Source organism: Filicampus tigris, chromosome 6, assembly GCF_054856515.1.
Source record: "Filicampus tigris isolate MCC_2025a chromosome 6, RoL_Ftig_1.0, whole genome shotgun sequence".
Taxonomy (NCBI): domain Eukaryota; kingdom Metazoa; phylum Chordata; class Actinopteri; order Syngnathiformes; family Syngnathidae; genus Filicampus; species Filicampus tigris.
In genome coordinates this window covers 21477159-21497646 of record NC_141222.1, presented here as the reverse complement: position 1 = coordinate 21497646, position 20488 = coordinate 21477159, and the positions used below count along the sequence as shown (strand labels likewise).

The 20488-nt window shown below is 40.3% G+C and overlaps 1 protein-coding gene across 4 annotated transcripts; it reads left to right on the top strand.

Moving 5' to 3' along the window:
- Window positions 1-301: 301 nt before the first annotated feature.
- Window positions 302-20416, top strand: map2k7 (mitogen-activated protein kinase kinase 7). 4 transcript variants are annotated; one of them, XM_086033878.1, is made up of 13 exons: window positions 302-789; window positions 2745-2792; window positions 7094-7232; window positions 7743-7809; window positions 8068-8181; window positions 9231-9350; window positions 9911-10018; window positions 10426-10605; window positions 10675-10755; window positions 11731-11873; window positions 11949-11994; window positions 12812-12954; window positions 17273-20416. In XM_086033878.1, the coding sequence occupies exons 1-13, from the start codon at window positions 666-668 to the stop codon at window positions 17283-17285; spliced, it is 1326 nt and encodes a 441-aa protein (XP_085890004.1). In that variant the 5' UTR covers window positions 302-665; the 3' UTR covers window positions 17286-20416. The 4 variants fall into 4 exon arrangements, with proteins under 4 accessions (XP_085890004.1, XP_085890005.1, XP_085890006.1 ...); XM_086033879.1 differs by having other exon boundaries at window positions 306-789; window positions 12812-20416; XM_086033880.1 differs by lacking the exon at window positions 2745-2792 and having other exon boundaries at window positions 310-789.
- Window positions 20417-20488: the final 72 nt, after the last annotated feature.

The following is a 20488-nucleotide window of genomic DNA, read 5'->3' as shown; positions in this document are numbered from 1 at the left end:
CAGAAAGTCTATCTGAGTCTGCCTAACAACATAGTTACCTGTCGAACTGAACATCTGCACCTGTCTATCTGCATGCCGTTTCTAACTGTACAGATGTGCCTTTCTATCTGCATGTTTTTCTACAACTGTACCTGTCCACCTGTACAGGTGTCTCGATCAACTCTACATACAGTATATGCTGCTATTTCCATGTTTTACAGAAACAGTGCCTGTCTCTCTCTTTCCTGTCTGTCAATCAGTGTCTGTCTGTCTGCATGCCTACAGACCTGCATTTACTTGACAGTCTCTCTCCAACCCTATACCTCATTGTCTTGAGTGCCTGTCTATCTGTACATAAGTGCCTGTCTTTCTGCATGTGTACCTGTACAACATAACAGTCTGCCTACATGTCTATAGCTGTACAATATTACCTGTCTGCCTGTATGTCTATCTGCACACAAGTACTTGTCTAGCCGCATGTCTGTCTGTGAAACAGTGCCTGTCCACTTGCACATCATCAACTGCACATCAATACCTGTCTAACTCCTTTGGTAACTGTCTGCATGCCTTGACAGTTATGTGCATGTCTGTGTGTTCTGTATTCTTGTCCGTCTGTCTGCGTATCCGTCAGTCTGCCAAAGGGGGCAGTATCGAGCTCTGCTCCATGGGAAGCTCAATTTTTCAAGATGTCGTCGCTGGAACAGAGGCTGTCGCGGATCGAGGAGAAACTAAAGCAGGAAAACGAAGAGGCTCGGCGGAGTATGGACCTCAAGATCGACATGAGTCCGCACAGATCCCACGCGAGACCAAGTGAGTGTCCACCGGGGATGCCCGGACTGTCCACAAAAGGGCCAGAATAACTGTGTGTTGGGAAGGGAAAAGCTCGCAAGAGGCGGAGGGTGGGAATGAAGGAGAGGGGCTGTTATGCTCCCCCTTTAGCCGCTGCGTGCTAACCAGCTAGCTACATAAACAAATACCGACGTACTTATTACGCGATGTCGTTTCACGCTAACGCGCTTGTTTCGCGTTGGGAACGAGTCCTGGTGGGTGTGTAAATGGAGGTTTTAAAACCTGAGACGCTGTCATGAAGTATCTAGCCGACAGCCACCTCCATAATGTGTTGGGCTCCTGTGCTGTCAAACATGCTAAGCTAACGTGCTAGCAGACTGAGCCCATAGTCGGCGGCAGGCCCGACATAAACCTCAAAATGTTGTGTTTTTGTGTAATTGTGTTGTGCCCTTTGTGTATCTTTTCCACACTGCAGGTGTTTCGTGGTGATCAAACCTGCAGCAAAATCCAATTTTACTGCCATTTTTCACCCTTGACGAGACAACGGCTATCAGATTTTAGCTCACCAAATAAACCAGTCATATCTTAGTAATACTGTTAAATGAGAACTTAACCACGAACGTATCTTTCATTGAGTTTTGTGTTATGTAAGTGTGGTTTTAAAATATTACAAACTAGTTTAAAAATGGACTATAGATAATGTCCTTCTCCAGTACTTTTTTTTTCCTCTACCAAATCGTGTTTTCCCATTTTTTTCCCCTCTTCTTAAGGTTGTATTTGTGAATCTCTTGTTCCTCCATATTGCCGGACTGCAATTGTATCACCGTTTCTGAAGGGATTCCATATCTAAAGGAAAATATGTTCAGATTTATTCAGGGCAGCCAAGCGAAAACGCTCTGTGTCTTACCGTGCATTGGTTCTGAAATATCTGGGCTTTTCCCCTTGCCAGACAAAGTCAAGATGTAGGACAGAAAATGTGTGATGTCAGGATATTGCCTGCATATCATACCAATTAATAAAGCAGGGTACACACGTGAAGTTTAATCCATTTTGTCAGTGCAGGAGACCCCACATGACCGGAAAAATGGCAAGTGAGTGCTTACTGCTCTTGTAGTGTGTGGTTTACTCAAGATGACCAAAGGCAACACACCACATGCATAACTACTGTACATTCCCACCCTTAATCACAATTTTTTTCCAAGAAACCACATTTTACAGTACTACCTAAACTGACCTGTGGGAGGCAGCATGTTGCCACAGGGCATCCAGACGGCCTTAAAATACAAAGAAGCAGCAGCTACTAGGTTTTGGCCCTTTTCTGATTTTCGTTTATGCATCGGTACCTTCCTTTCCTATCCAAACGAGATGACCTGGAAGTACCGGTGCTTGGAAAAAAGGTTGCTCAAATTCTTAAAAATGCTTAGGAAAGGTGCCTCAGTGCGTATTGTGATTCCACAAAGGTTAAGGAAATGTGGTATAAGCGTTAGGAGATTTCGACTTTTTAAAATATTCAATAGGTTGAATATTTAGAACTGTCTGCCACGACCATTTTTGAAGCACATTGAGAAGGAAAGCTCTCTCTTAACATGGCCACACCACACCACAGGGTAATCAGTTCGTATCGTCTTTTAGAAACGTCTGACAATCTGGCTTTTGGGAATGCTCATTTGGCCAAATTGTCCTCGATTACCTGGAGGATTATTGTGAATTCAAACATAGACTTCACTGCATTTACCTTCAATGCCTGTTGGTTTGTAGGACAAAGCTACTACCTATTCTGTCTTTCATGAAGTTGATACTTGTGGAGTATACCATTTATTTTGATGTTACCGGTATTATAAGCTATCACAGCTGTGTTTCACTGTTCTTTATTTGCTGAGAGTCGATGTGTAGTATGCGAGTGAGTGTGTGATTGTGGTAGTAGTTGCAGTGTAGTAATGTGTGTGTGTGTGTTGTATTTTCTTTCCTCCGTCTAGTCATCGTGATCCAGCTCAGTCCTGCTCCAGCTCCTTCCCAGCGTGCAGGTATCATTCAATCCATCGCTCTCTGCCACCGCACAACATCCTCCCACCCCTCTTATACGCCCTCTCAAGGCCACCTACACCGTCCCCAACCGCCCCATTGCCCTTTAATTCTCTTTCACATTACCTCATCACTTCGTATCAACGTGGTCTCACTTCCTCTCTTTCGACCCATATGTTGTCAAACTAAACGTGAAAGAAAGAAAGGAGAGAGAAAATTACATGTGTGTTTCACAAAGCCACATAACTTAGCTTGTGCCAGTTATCTTAATGCTAACACAAAATGGGTAACAACACCATTGATGGGCTTACCAAAGTAGTATCGGTATTGCACTAGTTATAAATCTTTAAACCGCTTGTATTATTTGAACACAAATGGTAAATTCAGACAGACATTATAACAATACAGTGGTGCCTTGAGAGTCAAGTGATTTGATTTTAAATGTTTTTAAGTTTTTCAAAATACTTGGCGGTGTTTTAACTAGAGATCAGAATTGATGCGAATTTAGCAATTCCGATTCCGTTATTAATACTGTTTATTAGTGATGGGTGCCAATATCAGCTATATTCAAGGTATGCCGATACCAGCTACCGATACTTAAGGCAAAAACAAAATCCTGTTCACTTTATCTCTTTAAGATCTTTGAACCGAAAATAGAGCATATACTGAGTGCTCTTGTAATGTGTCAACATACATTTCAAAGTATTTAAAGAGACCAAAAAAGCTTAATGCAGTTTTTGCATACCTTAACAAGCTATCAGAGTGCCTGAAGGAAGTATTCCAGTTTCATTATTATTGGTCGAGAGGAAAATTAACAACAGTGGAACCTCGATTTACGCACTGTAGAACTCTGTGTGTACTATTGTCATAATAGTAAAAAATAATAAAATAAATCACATGTATGGCCCTTGAATCCCTTTCCCAATACCTGCTGTTTCGACAGCATTGTTTATGTTCGCCAATTGCCATAGAAACTGGTAGCCCACAATGCAATGCGGCTCTCCCACAATGTGTGGTCTACCTGTTTCTATGGTGAACAAACAATACTCGCGCGCCTGCCATTTTGCACCACAATGTAAACAATACTGTATGCTAAAAGCATATGGTGTTCTATTGTGGTTTGCTAGCAAACAGACAGAACTGTTAGACAAACACTTCTTTGGAATCAAATGATTGGGAATTTTCTGATTCCCATCCCTAGTTATAACGCTTCAAGGAATAGATATTTGAACACAAAAAGTGCTTCAACACATGTTAGACAGGCAATACAGTGATGCTCACAGGCACATATATCACTGGCGTAGAGCCAGTCACATTTAAGTGATTTTAAAAAAAAAAAAAAAAAAAAAAAAGTTAAATCTATACTATTGGTCAGTCAACACGCGTGGGTGTTGTTTTTACACAACAGTGACCAATTTAAAGTGTTGAAAATGGATTGCTCTTTTTCACGATGCAATGCTAATGGCCAATTTGCCATTTTTGGGATCTCCTGAAAAGTGCCCATTTTGGAGGTACAAGATTTTGATCCCATGCCAGCGATATTCTTTATCTGCTGCGAAAAACAAATGTTACAGCAGAATAGTGAGTCACTTATTGTAGTTGTCAGTGTTTACTGTTTTAAGTTTTTTTTTACATTGTATTTAATTGTATTATTCATTACTATATGTATTCTAAAAAGTAACATTTTATAGAGTGTTTTCCTTATTAACGCATTAAGGCCTAGAGCGCCTGGCGAAACATCTCTCGAAAACCTAAGGGCAACTTGAGAATCACGCTCTGAACCTGAAGTTTTTACAGGAGAGTTATTTATTTATTTAGTCATTTCCATTTGTTTCGATAGGTAAAGATATGAGACATTAGTGTTTTGAGGTACGAGCTTATAGAACAGGTCAAGGCACCATTGTATCTACATTATTAGGAGCCCTTCGTGTCATTTTCTGTCTGTACTTCATTGCTGTGTACAGTGGAACTTCTAAAGAAAGGCCTAGGTAGACCAATCCGACGTTGGCCAACGGTGACCGACGCTTACACCCTGCGGCGTCGGGGCGACTGTCGGCACGTCGCGCTGGAAAAATACACCCACGTGTGGGGATACATAGCGAATCGTCTTTTCTTACTATGAAGGCACTTTAGTAGAATGTGTCATTAATTTATACTGTATGTATATAGCCTTTGCATCTAAAATGCTTTGACATTTTTTTTTGCACAAGGGTAATAAAAAGTTAATAACCTTTGATATCTATCCATTTTAATTGGTGCTTGTCCTCATTCGGAACCCAGCTGGCAATGGGCAATCGGTGGGGTTGACCCTGAACTGTATAAACACCTATTGGGATGATTTCAAACGTTCCTTTGTAACATGTTTGAATTTTAGACAGACATTATGGATAATTATCTTGGCAACTCATTTACTAGATTTTTTTTTTTTTTTTTTATGACTGATGAATCATCTCCTTGGAAGGATGAGGGCCCGTCCTTGACCGCTGATTTATTTATTTATTTTTATTTGGCCCATTGACACCTCCTCCTCAAATCACACTCTCCTTCTATCTTTCCATCCATTCTCCTCTCCCTTGTCTGTGCGTCAGTAAGTGGCAGGACAGCGTTGCCGCGTACTTGTGTGTGTGTGTGTGAGAGTGTGTGTGTGTGTGAAATGCAGATGTCCGACAATTAACTTCCAAGTTTTGCTGGAGGAGGCGGATCGCACAGTGCATGCGGCTTTTCTGCACGGCGTATTTTGGTTTAGTTTTTGTGGGGGATGGGATTGCGTTTGGTTTGTGTTTTGACACAGTCTCTAATCCAGCATCCCCGGAGTGCAGTGAACACTCGTCTTCCTCTCTCATGTTTGTTTGCCTGTAACTGAAAAGTCCTCTTAACTTCCAGCTGTGCTATGGCCCATATTCCTCCTCACCTGTAGGGGGCGGCGCCTGCAACCTTGTGTCTTTGTTTGCGTCATCTTCTCCTCCTTCTGGCTCCGTCTGCCTGTCTAGCCTATGCCCGCAAATCTGGAGCCGGCCAAACTGTGGAGATGCATATTTACTAACCCTTCTCCCCCGCCCCCCCTACTGAGCGGTTTTCCCTCAACAGGCTCCAGGATACAAGCACCCGCTCCTTCTTGGGCACGGAGGCGTCCAGCCCTACCAAAACCGTTGCTATTACAGCTATACCGTAATCCTCAGATATTCACAGGGATAATTGGCGTAATCCTGTAAGAATACAGTACGGAAACTGACAACCGTGAACGATACTCTTGACACGAACATGTCATTTTAGAAATGATGGAACTGTGACAAACCAGCCAAAGCCCACAGTTTGTGCCTCCAATCCAGATGCCGCCATATGAGCTCACAGCGCTACCAAACTCAATTTTGTAATAACTCTCATTTGTGAAGTACCATAATTTCCGGAATACAAATCGCCTGATTAAAAGCCACAACAGCTAAATTTAGCCAAGAAAACAACTCTCAGGGAACTTTCCAAATGCGTCTGTTTATTTGACTCATTTGCCGGCTTGTGCATTTAATATTACCGTTAGGCGACGAAGACAATTTGACATGCGTTAAGAGTCAGTCATAGATGGATGTAACGGAGAGAATCTGGTCACTTTTCAAAGTAAAATGTTTTTCAGCCTCGGATAATAAATAAACCGTAAGTACTGTACTTTTTTTTTTTTTTTCTTCCATCTGTGCGGCCCGCCGCGGCCCGGTCCAAAGTGGGCAGCCTGGTGGTTGGGGATCCCTGCATTAAAACACTAAACTATGATTGAAACATACCTAATAATAATTGAAAAATCTGTTGACTATTTTGTCGATTATTCAATGAATCGGATTTTTAGAAAACATGTTTTATTTTCCATCTCTATTTAGAAATAGGATTTTCTTTCTGTACATTTTCTCACCAGTGCATCGTGGCACAATGGCGGTTTCAAATCGCTATGAGTGAAACTAAAGGCCTGGATGGACCAATCCGACGTCGGCCGACTAGGACCGACGCTTAACGGCGTGCTCGCCGTTTATCCGCCTTTATCACTTCTTGTTATTGTCCCGTGCGCTGATTCGCTAGCTAACAGCCAATCAGAGAGTCCAAATGTCACGACTCGCGACACCGATTCAACATGCTGAAACGCCCGCCAGACGCTTCCTGACGGGGTCCGATGTTACGACGGTACATGAATCAGGCGGCGCAATCCGGCCCTTACCGACGTCGGATTGGTGTATCTAGGCCTGAAAGTTTTTCAGTGCTGTTTGACATGCAGGCCTCTGGTATGAAATGCACTATTACTGATCATTTCCCCCTGCTTCAGCCCTTCAGCTGCCCCTGGCCAACGACGCAGGAAGCCGCTCATCATCTTCAGAGAGCTCGCCTCAGCACCACCCCTGTCGCCCCAGACACATGCTCACCCTCCCCACCCCACAGTACGGCCTACAGAAAAGTCTAGAGAAGTATGTGAGCTCGCAAACGCACACTTCTGACTAGGGATCGACCAATATGGATTTTTTGAGGCCGATTCAGATATTTGGCACAATGAAATTCCGATAACCGATTCATTAATTAATACAATGATATAATTACTAAGTAACTTTTTTTTCTGTCCCTTAATGTTTACACCAATAACGATTTGAAATCCAGGCATAACATTTCACTTTTTTCACATTACCCTGTCCTTTAGTATTTAATTTTTCAACAGAAAAATTGCCTATTTTTGCAGGTTTTTTTGTTGGGGAGGGGGGTGGTAATTTCATTATTGTCTTGTGTTGTGTGTGGAACAATAAATAAATAAACAAACAATAATTACAAAAAAAATGCTGAATTTTGCTGATTTTAAAATATATAATATTGTCTAATACTAATAATGCAGTCAGGCCCTACTTGTAACCTCGCACGATGCATTGACAAATCTTAAATTACATTAATGTGGAAACATTGTATTTTTGTGTGTTTGTGCCCCACAGTGCAGAGATTGACCAGAAATTGCAAGAGATCATGAAACAGACGGGTTATCTTAAAATTGATGGACAGGTGAGTTGACTTAATAAGTATTCTAATTTTAACCTACCTCACCTTACAAGTGATCTGACACACATTTTTTGTTTGTTTGTTTTTGTCTTGAATTGCGAACACAAGTTTGAGTTCAGCATTAAAGGGTGGCAGATACAATAACTTAACACCAACTAGCAGATAGTGAACAAAGAGAATTACACTTAACCAAGTAAAGGCAGCGCCGTATTTAAGAGTTCAATCCAATCCATTGACAGCGTGCATATTGTCATTGCTCAGAGGTATCCGGCCGAGGTGACTGATTTGATCAATGAGGGGGAGATCGGCAGCGGAACCTGTGGGCAGGTCTTCAAAGTGCGATTCAAGAAGACTGGTCACGTCATTGCAGTCAAAGTAAGACCTTCCTATACTTCCTATCTTCCCCCAACTTTTCCCTTTGTTCTATACCAGACCGGGGCAAAGTATAGCCTGCAAGGCCCCATCCGCCTCATGAGCAATTCCTGACCAGCCCGCTCTATTTTTATAAAGTTAAAATATTTTTACTTTTATTTTAATATGCATGTGGTACAAGCCAGCAAGACTTGTCTTCAATGACTTGTCCAACTCCTCTAGCAACTATTTAAAAAAAAAAATTAGCGATATGACCGCCATCTTTGTGGAATTTTCTAAAAACATGGATTGAGCATTCCAAATTCCTCTAAAATTCTCCAAAACAAATAATTCACCCAAAAAATTTGGACTTCTAAAGTATATGACCTATTCTACTTCCCACACTGCGCTTCTCACCAATAATCTTCCATTTGCACTAGTTAAGTTTTGAGTTTTTAGGGATTTGAAACAGCACAATAATTTTGACATCTTGGAATTTTGGCCTGGCTGGGCAATTAGTGGACATTTTTAACTGAAACTTTTCAGCCAATCGAAGAAGGGAGTTCCCTGAGTTTGTCGATGATGGCACAACGTGGTCGTGGAGGAATGAAGTTATACCGTTTTACTCTAATTCAAAGGTGTTTTTAACCAGATTTTCTAAAGGCGATATCACTCAAAAATATCCCTCAAAAAGGCAATTTTTTTCCCTCAACACGAAAAACACAATTTCTCTGGACCATTTTCTGATTTATAAGTTCTTGGTGCGTTGTACTCAGGGTGTGGTAGCCATTTCAACCAGACTCAGCATTAATAGCATTTTGGGGAAGCCTTATCACATTGTTAAAAAAAAAAAAAAGGGAGCGACTTGTAACATTGCCGAGCGTGGTCCTCATGTCTGCAACATTTTTATTTCCCGGACAGTGATGGGAATTATGCCGTAATTATGACAACATATACCATATCTACAAAAGTAACAAACAATACGATTTAATTATGTAATTATCTCTTCTGCGATGATGTTTCTGTTGAATTGTCATCTTTCTATTTTGAAAGCCATTTGTGTGTGTCCTTAGCAAATGCGGCGAACAGGAAACAAGGACGAGAACAAGAGGATCCTGATGGACCTGGACGTGGTGCTGAAAAGTCACGACTGCCCTTATATCATTCAGTGCTACGGCGCCATAGTTACCAATGTGAGTGTCCTCTAAATACTTGACAGGGGAACCTCAGAATTTAGAACACAATCCCTTCTGGGAACACTGGTTGTCAGAAACAAAGTCAAGGTTTTATTCCTAAAACGTATGTTTACTATTTTAAGTCACTGCACAGTTTTAGCATTAACTGTGCTTAAATATGGGAAGTTAAAAAATGTACTCAAATGGTTCCAGAGTTCTACAAGATTAAATGTATTGTACTTAAAAGTTAAATACGACCAAATTGTATTTAACAAAATAGTTCACTGGATTAATAAAGATTTAAGTGACTGTAACATGCAGTTTGAACATTTTAACTCAGTGGATCTGTCGCATATTGCACTCCTGAGAACAACTGCTTAAATGCCCACTGAGTTTTTGAAAAAAATGTATTTATTTATTTTTTTTTAATCAAGACCTTTAGGGTTTTAGTCCAGGTTCAAGTACTATGGTTGTGTTTGACTTTGGAAGTTGCACTCCAACAATAAAACATTGATCATTATTGCCATTGGCGTCCACCATACTACATTTAACAATTTTGTATGGGCCTGCCTTTACAGACAGATGTATTTATTGCCATGGAGCTGATGGGAACGTGTGCTGAGAAGCTCAAGAAGAGAATCCAAGGCCCCATCCCAGAACAAATCTTAGGAAAGATGACTGTTGCAGTAAGTGAACCATTCAATTAGGGCAATGGCTATTTCAGTAACTCGAGTAATTCTATTTATTAAAAGTTAAAGCAAAATCTCTGCCTCTAAGATTCACTGTGATCATTTTTCCACACGGACTATTGTGAGTACAGACTCGCATAGAAATGAGTCGGTACAATGGCGAGGAGGAGGAAGGAAAAGAGTCCGTAAAAGACAGAATGTCCAAAGTTTGGGATCATGTCACTCTTAAAAAATATATCTCGTGCAATGTGTTGGAAATATGCACATTCATACACGAGCTGCCAAATCAGTTTTTATCTGATTCCCTGAACTATTAATTCGTAAAATTCAATAGCCGCGGCCCTATATTCAAGAAAACACATTTCTGCCTGTGGTTTAATCATCACTATGTGTTTCCGCTCTAGATAGTGAAAGCGTTGCTGTATTTGAAAGAGAAACACGGTGTCATCCACCGTGACGTTAAACCCTCCAACATTCTCCTGGACGCGAAAGGTCAGATCAAACTCTGCGATTTTGGCATCAGCGGACGCCTCGTCGACTCGAAGGCAAAGACTCGCAGCGCTGGCTGTGCTGCGTACATGGCAGTAAGTGGTGACAAATCACCCGGTGACTTCATCCAGCTATCAGAATTCACACAATGTTTTTGTTCTTAGCCCGAGAGAATAGATCCTCCTGATCCCACCAAACCCGACTATGACATCCGAGCGGACGTGTGGAGCCTTGGCATCTCTCTGGTCAGAATCTATTGTCATCCTTATAGATCATTGTGTACCCAGATTATTCAAAAGAATAAGCAAATATGCATCCATATATATTCTGTAGCAGTCGTCCGCATTAGGGTCATGGGTGAGCTGGAGCCTATCCAGCTGATTTTGGGCAGGCTACACCCTGGGCTGGTCAGCAGCCAATCACAGGAGACATAGACAACCAACCATTCAAATTCTAATGAACATCTGTGGACAGTCTTCAATGATTGCAACATGCATGTTTTTGCAATGTCGAACAAGATGCAGGATTGTGAGGCAAAAGTGCTAACCACCAAATATATTTTAAACATTTCTTTAATTAATTTCAGATTTAATGATTGTGACATCTATGATAGAGAATTATTTGTAGGAAATAGTTTTTTTTTTTTTTTTTTTTTTTTAAAGTTGAGCTGGGTTCATAAATTCAAACTAGGATTTATATGGTTAAAAAAATGATTACACAACAACAAACAACTTTTAGTTGTCTGCAAGTGGACTGCAAAATTCCTCAAGTTGCACCTTCATCCAGATTTGGTCAAAACGTAACTGTGCAAAGTATTAGGAAATAATTTGTGTAATTATTTTGTAATCCTACCATCCATAAAGCAAACGGTGCTCAGAGGAATACTCTCACTTAGGTAAAAGTGTACAAAAGGCATGTATCGCTGAATTTTATCCGCTTTTTAAAAAATGTTTTGAGGCAACAGCAATTACATTTATTAATGTTGTGGATCAAATTAAATCAATTCCAAATGTGGAGACGTGCTTTTTGTTGGCCAGTGACTGTCTCATATCTAGAATAATAACAAAATACAAAAATTAGAAGATGTGTACTTCTTGTGAAAACAGCTTGTGTAATGTCACAGATGGAACTTCAGAAAACTGAAAGTCATGTACAGTACTTGATTGTGAAGTGAACCACTGGCGACACGGTGACTTTCAACGCCATCTGGTGTGTACTAGGTGGAGCTTGCCACTGGACAGTTTCCTTACAAGAACTGCATGACCGACTTTGAGGTGCTGACCAAAGTGCTGCAGGAAGACCCCCCCCTGCTGCCTCTCAGCATGGGATTCTCCCTCGACTTCCAGTCCTTCGTCAAAGATTGGTGAGCTACGCAAAAGCACACGTACACACAAAATAAACACACTATTCACAGGACCCGATGTTGTTTTGTCAACAGCCTCACTAAGGATCACAGAAAAAGGCCAAAATACCACCAGTTGCTGGTAAGACTTAATGAGATATATTTTGGGACTGACCTCCTCATGCTATTTTCTACGGAGCCCATAAGGTGACATGAAAGTAAAAAAAATCAACGTTACGTTCCTTCGCAAAGATTGCGAGATAATGCTTAATAAAGTTTTTTTGCAAGGGAACGCATTTTGTTTTAAATGTGTGTTTATGTACTTCCGGGTCAGTTTGGCAGCTAGCCTAGCCTAGCCTAGCCTCTAATGCGGGGCTGTTTGAGAAACGACAGTACGTCGGAGACGGCAAGAATAATGGAGAAGGACTTGGAACGCTCCTTGTGGTCAAGAGATGACCTCTTTTGTTTAGTAATCGCTTCAGATGTCTTTGGCTTATTTGGAAACCGTGCTTAATATCAAGGACTGATTTTATGTCTTTGTATTCGAAGTTCAAAGTAATTCAATTAAACTCGCCCACGGCTGAAAACGCTCCCTTTGTTGCTTTTGTTTACCCGGAAAATGACCCAGAAGTACATAAACTCGCATTTAAAAAAAAAAAAGAAGAAAAAAAAGCGTTCACTTGCAGAAAAAAACTTTGCGAAGGAACACAAAGGCAAAGGTTTATTTTTTTTTACTTCCATGCTACCTTAGGGGCTCCGTAATTTTCTTATTAGAAAACACATTTCAATTTAGTTGGTGTTTTATGAGGGACTGGAACATATCAATTACATTTCCATTTGAATGCTTTGACTAACAAGCGTGCTAACAGAACAAAGCAAACTCTTAATATAAGGCACCACTGTACTGTAGGCATTGTAAATCCAGTTAAAGCAATCTTGGTTACCTTCCCTTATTGTAGGAGCACAGCTTCATCCGACGCTACGAGGTGCTGGAGGTGGACGTGGCCGGTTGGTTCCAGACGGTGATGGATCGCACCGAGTCGCCTCGCAGCAGTCAGTGTTACAGCCATCAGCACCAGCTCCACTCCTCGCTCTTTAGCAGGTAGCCCGCAGAGAGCCCCCCCCCGCCCCTCGCCCGTTGTTAGCTCAGCTGTCCTCTCAAATGTAGTCTAGTCTCAGCCTAAAGACGCTAAGCCTAGCCTTAGACTCTGTTCACCGGAGAAGCCCTCAAAAGAGTGAAATGATGATGGCGACGACGAGGACGACGGATTTTTGGGCTGGCGGAGGGAGGAGGGACTGATGGATGGGATAGCATGTTCAATCTGGACAGGCAGACATGGGAGGGAGGTGTGCGCTGTAGTTAGTTAGCTTCATTTGCGCGCAACTACCATTATTATCATCACACTCGTGAACGTGTCGTCACTATTTAGTAGTCGCTTAGCAACGGGCGTCATCCAAGCTACTGTCACGTGTGCAGTATGCATTCAAGTGTGTCCACGTATGAACACAGTCACAAGTGATCAATCATTTTTTTATTTCACTAGTTCAGTAAAAAGTGAGACTTACATGTGTATAGTTTCACTACACCCAATATTTACTACATGTATTATTCTATCATTTTGATTATTATATCTTACAGTTTAGGAAAACCCTCCTCTCAAGAAATCCGAATTTACATCACCAATCAAAATGGTTCTTAATATTGGAATATGGTTAGATTTAGTGCTTTGTATTTAAGGACTAAATCTGAGTTTCACTTTTTGAATTGAGCTATTGAAATGAATGAACTTTTCGACAATATTCTAATTTGTTGACATGCACCTACGTCTTAAACATCCTATTACGTCTTTTAGCCTAACACGTCATCGGTGATAGCCTCTTTTCTAACACCAATGGATCAGCTTTCAAGTGAGCGAGCTCCAATTCACGTATCAGTTACGCAATTGGAAGGGAAAACTGGGGCGGAATTAGTGTTGTCTTCTAACTTTTTCTTTTTCTTTTTTTTTTTCAAGTTGTTTGTCCATAATGAGTTGAACTCAGCTGAGAGGAGATGAAAAGAAACTGGTGGGTTGGAAAAGAAAGTCATACTGATGACTATTTGGGGGATAACTTGCGGTGTTGCTTTTTCCGTGAGGAGTTGCAGACGTTCAACTTGTACAAAGAAATAGAAAAGGGGGTGGATAGGTGTCATCAACTGTGGAGTATCCGCCTACTCCACTTGGTTGTCTACCTCGTCCTCTCTGTCTGCCTCTGTTGTTTAGTGTTTTCCAGACCAAAGGTGATTGCGGTTGTGAGGTGGAGGCCAAGAGACTCGAAACGCCTTGTGGTGCAATAACATTCAACAATTTCTATTAATGTTCATACGAAGCAAGGGCTCCTTGCATACCTTCTGAAGCCACACTCGGTGGTATTTTTAAAACACGTGATCATGTCCCAAGTACTATTTATGTGCTAGAGGTGGTGGTCAAGACAGATCGCTACTTTAACTGGCCGAAAGGAGCATTTTCAGATGATTTTAGTGATCGTTTCCTTCCTAAATGACTGCACTTCATTGAACAGGACATTACAAACGTACACACATCATTCTCAAAGACATTATAAGCTGTTCTCACCACAATTTAGTAGGAAATCGTACTGAACGTTCAACATTTTCATAAAAATAGACTTTCTAATCACGTGTTAAAATGCGCACGATGCACTGAAAAATGATCTCTTTAACGTCCATGTAAAGTGAAAATAAGTCTTCTAAATTTGACAGATCAAGTGTTGGTAACACCCTGCTAAATTTGAATGATTTAAAAAAAAAAAAAAAAAAAGATTGACCAGTATATAAAATGTGGCTTCAAAATCTCCACTCTCAAACGCATGAAACCACACCCCGCTGGAAAATGGGTGTTAGTTTATCTAGCATTTTTTTTTCTTATACCTACTCATCACTGCATGTATCCGTCGTGAGAACATAGGCGCTTAAAGCCTCTGTTAGCTGTCACCAGCTAGCTTGAGAGCTAACAGGCTTCCGGGGCTTCTCCGGATCATTTGATGACCGGCGTATTTTAACCTTGGGAATTAAAATAACAACACCAAGCTGTTTTGTAACTTTTGGCATCCAGGAGAAATGCGTTTACGGTGTAGGGACATAGCTAGCTAACTTGAAGACGCCTTTCATGTAAAGGTCCCGATAGACCAAACCGACGTCGGAGGTCGTGAAGCGTTGTGGCGGCTGAATGCGCCGTCTGTTTGGTTTAGTGGCCACCGTCGTAGTGTTGTAACCCCGTGCATGACTTAAGTGTGATATCCTACTAAATTTTCATGAGAATAGACTTAATATATAGACTTGTTTTGTTGCGTCTACAGTGTAAACTTGAATGCTGTTTTTCTCCAATTAAGGCTGTTGAGGATTGTTGAATTAGTATAGTGAAGACTTGACTGACTAGGCACCAAAGCAAATCACTGAGAGAGATGCAGAAGTGATGAGTGGTACTACTGAGCAAGTCAGGAAACAGTTAAGTGTCAGAAAGAGAGCGAGAGATGAGATGTATAGGTGGCAGTAAAGATGAACGGAAATGGAAAGAGAGGTAAAGTTGTTGAGAAAGTGGAAGTAAAGTATGAGACAAAGACAAAAGGAAGTTAAGCATGTGCTAAAAAAAGAGGGAACTGAAGAGAAAATATCCGGCATTGTACAAAGCTTTTATGGTGTTACACCAACTTTTTTTTTTTTTTTTTTTTTTTTTTTAGCCAGCGAGCTAGTTGATGATTCGTGTTGTTCCGTTCAAACTATTTATTTACTGCTGCTACTATTTTTATTTTCTATTTTGTATTTTAATTGTGTTAATTGCTTTAGACGCTGCCGTCACTTCTTTTTCCCCAAAGGACAAAGTACTTTTTGCCAAATAAGTGAACTCCAATGCAAAGTCCGCATGTGTTTTTACCAAATACTGAACAGATGAGGACGCTTTGAGGAAGGTGAAAAGCAAGTGAGAGAAAAGTACTCATAACACAATGTAACCACACTTGTCGCCTCACACCACACGACTAATGCAAGTCATTACACCATAGGCGGATTAGAGGGTGTCTGTTTCTGTGGGTCTGTCTGTCCAGATGCTTTAGGCCATGCCATTCACTGCACACCAAAGGTGTCCACAACCCAACAAACACATTGTCAGTGTAACTCTATATACGTATAAATCGTGTGTTGAAGCGGCTATAGGGGGCGCTGTGGTGTAGCAGTTACGCCCCTTTGTGTGCTCTTTTATACTGTACAGAGGGAGACTGGCGTACTACGTCACACGACAAGGGCCGAGCAGTCCAGAGAAGGCGTTATTGGACTTCTGTAACAGAAAATCCAACATTTTTTTGTTCCCTATTTTGGCTTCATATCTTTATAGCACCAAAGTGATACCTGGCTCAGTTTACTCTGTTCATCCACTCGTGACCAAAGTAGAGTGACACTCAATAAAGTGCAGATCAAGCATCAAATTGTACAATTCTGAGATGTTGACATGTCAGCGTTTTCAGGGACCTGACACCTCCCAAAAAAAGCTTTAGAATTGCCTATAGATGGCACGGGATAATGACAAAGCCCTGCTTTTGTCACCAACGGTGGAGTACGTTTTTCAGCAAATAATGTTCCAGCAAATTTATGCGTGCTGAACCGGGAATAAGCAGAAATTCACTGCATGTTATTCTCCAAGAAATTGGAAAAGTCAAAAAACGTATTTTTTGTTACTGCCACCTCGCGCTGACGTGACAGATCCCGCCACCAATCAGGAGCCATCATAATGGCTAGTGGTACTTGTTTACAGATGGTTTTCATGTCATAGTTACTTTGTAATTATGTATGATTACTAATACTGGATTAGTTAGATGAAATGATTCAAAACCTACACAAATTATTTCAACTGTTCAAAGTTCTTAGAGATTGCCAACCGTTGACATATTAGCCGTTTGCAGGATTTTGCAAAAAAGAAAGAAAAAAAACGACATCGCCATAATGACAAAATTGTGTCGCGTGAAGAGCAAGTCATTTTGGTGCGGAATTGAATAAAAGTGGCAATCAGTGAATTAGTTAACATCTGCTTGCGTTGTGGCCGAGTTGGGAAGCGAAGAGTATTTACTACGCATTGTATAACTCAAGTGCCCTCTACTGAGTGTCATTGTTGTAGTCACTCCATGTATTTACAATATTGGATCAACTGAACACCTATTACCGCCACCTGCAGGACTGCAGTGGAATAGTATCATCCATTACTTACTTCCCAATGTGTCATAACAGTTCACAATGTAAAATTCCAGGGAGGGTTTTTTCCAGGCTTACATTTAGGCAGAGGTTCGATGAAATGGTGATGGTCAGCTCGGCCCTTTGTCTATTTTTACTTTGCGGAATATTGACTTGACTTTAAAGCCACGGTTTATGTCCACAGGGCTGACCTGTAGAGAAATTAAATTCCGGTGCTTGGCATCCAGTCATGAATGTCTGGATGCGTGTCCTCCCTCCAACCCCCAGGTGAACCCAGTCTCCCACTGTCTAACCTTGTTTTGTTTATAAGCTGACGTGCACCGACACATGCTCTATGTGCTACTTGGATTGTAGAACAGGAGTGGGCCCAGTACGGACCCATGTGATCTAATATGGCTCCTGGAGAACTTTGTCAGATCTAGGAAAAAGCTCCCCCAGCCCTGATGTAGAGACACCAAATATTTAAAGCGATCCCACCCTGGCTTGATGTGTATATTAGCTTGCCGGCTGTGTATATAAACAGTGAAGCTAGCTGCTAGCGCCTACCTGAGCTGTGCCTTGGCGTCCAGCAGCTGTCTCTCTTTCTCTCTCTCTCTCTCTCCCTCTCTCTCTCTCTCTATGTATTTATGTGTGTTTTAAATCCCATCTGTAAGTAAACCAAATATCATCGTCACTATGCAGTCATGCAAAACCATGTCGGCTTGCTACGAGCGGTACATTATAAAGAGACTCCCACTCTCTCAGTGCGACACAGCAAGTTTTCAATGAGCTGAACTACATATTTAAGGATTGTATCGGGTGGGAGGGATTTTTTTTCGTTTAATTTTTTTTTTTTTTTTTCTGGGGGCGTTAGATCAATGCTGTAACGCAGGGGCGGGGAACCTACAGACCGTGGTTCATATACAGTGGGGGAAATATGGATTTGATCCCCTGCTGAATTCCTAAGTTTGCTCACAAGGAAATCACATCCACTCGGATGAAAAATATACAAGCAACCAACAAAGTTCAAACCAATACAAGTAAGCATTAAGGAGGATTTTTTAACATGTCAATGTAATCTAAACAAGAACAAACGGATGCTGCATGTAAGTAATACATATACATTGGTGCCTTGTTTAATTCATTCCGTCACCATATTTGTAACTCTAAACACTCGCTTCTCAAATCATCTTTCCCCATTGAAATCAATGGAAATGCCAATAATCCGTTCCAACATACCCCAGTAAAAAACATTTTTGTAAGTGAGCAAACTTACAATTCAGGAGGTCACATAAATATGTTATCTGGCCTTTCGTGCAATTGTAAAAAAACAAGCAAGACTCTTAGTTTCACCCTCATGGTATGTAAAGATAAACATTTCGTATCAATGTAAAAAGGTTCCTCTCCCTGCCGTAAAGTCTATCAAGTGCACGTCATTGTCACAGCTGTAACTGCCATTGTTTTGTTTCTTCCATGTTGTTTAGGGGCTAGGGATGCACATGACCTTTTAAAAAAATTTTTTTTTGGGCCAGGATTGTTGAATTATTTCTGATAAACTCTCATGTCAAGCTCACAGTCACACTTCACACGCACGCGCACACACGTTCGTTAGAAAGCTGTCTCCTCCTTTATTTTTTTATTATTTAGCTGTATGCGTGTCTACCAAAAGTCTGTATTGATATGATTTTATTTGTGTGTGTTTTTTTTTTAATTATTTTTCGACAGTTCATATGATTTATGGTTTTAAGAGTATTTTATGAGTTGTTAATATGGATACTATTCAGGGCAAAGATGACACCAAATTGAACAAATAGATAATAAACACACCGTGGAACCTCTGAAGTTGAAGACAAGTGTGAATATAATCATATATCCAGAAATGCAACATTATTGCAACGTAGGAAAGGGTGTGGCTACTCAGTACAGTACGAGCAATAATTATGAAATATCGGATGACATCCACAAATTAAGTTTGATAGTGTGAGTATTTTTGCTTTATTTTAGTTCCATTCTACAGTGCTTAACTTGTTTATAATACTTCCATGGACGATAAGGATGATAAAATGTTACTTAAAGCATTAGTTGTACAGTTTAATAAGTGGATATTTCACTTGACATTATTTCCTATGAGAGGAAAATGTTTTTGAATTTGGAACAGCTTGAAAGTCAGCTAGCATCACAGAACCGATTCAACTTTCGAGGTTCCACTGCAGGTGATGGCCGGGTGGATGTGTAGCTCTGGCTGCCACTGATGTCCACCTCATTGTAGCCGCCACTTAAACTCACACTTTAATAGCGTTGTTATGATGTATTGTTGTGGATTGATCAGAAATCTTGATGACTTTATGACTCATTGCCCCAATATGGGTTATAAATTGTGTGCTGTTGCCCCCCCCCCCCCAAGCTTCCACAAACACACCCTGCCCTGCTTTTGATTTGACATAAATGTGTGTTGTTGTTTTTTTTATGATAGATAATGGATGGATGGATGGATTATTTTTGTATTCTTCCTGGTTTGTTTGATGCTGTAGTAAGTGAACTGATTGGTCAAATACAAGAGCTTTTCTTTTGTTTTCCAAAAGCTGTCATACTGATGTTGCACTTGTAATGGGTTTTTATTATGATTATGATTATTTTTTTGTTTGTCTTGCTTTGCAGACTGCCCCACCCTCATTTAAGTGTCACAGCTGGGTTTTTTTTGTTATTTATCCGTGACGCAGCACGAACATCGATGTATTTTCTTCACTGATTATATTTATTATTGATGCGTGTCTTTTGATTTTTATCTTTTTTTTTTTTTTTTTTTTTTTTTTTTTTACTTGAGAAGTGAAAAGTTAAAAGTATATCATTATTATAATAATAATATACGTACCTAATGTACAGAAATACAAACACCCAGCCAGGACATTTAGCTTTACTGGCTTGAACTCCTTTTTATTTTGTTTTATTTACTCTGTACCCCAAGAACAAAGAAATTTGAAAAGAATTTTGTCCAATTCTTTTATTTTATTTTGCTTATGCTGTTTCTTTTGAAATTTTGATTTATTTTATTTGTTTTGCTGTAGCTTGACTTAGTAGTTTTCACTATAAAGACGAGAGAACCAACATACTTTTAGTCTTTTATTTTATTTTTTTGCCACCACGAAGATGTATGTATCAAGTCTCACAGCTTTACTGCCCCTTTGGTTATTTTTATTTTTTTGCTGTATTTCACCTTCCCCACATCCCTCGGTCTCATTTCAAAAAAGAATAAATGCCATTATATTGTGAATACCTCAGGATTCTTTTGATGAGAAACAAACAATAAAACACCAAAAAATCAAATAAATAAATAAAAACATAAAAAGCTGATGTGTTGTAGTTTTTTATTTTTAATTAATATATATATATACATATACATATATTTGTGTAAAAAAAATGT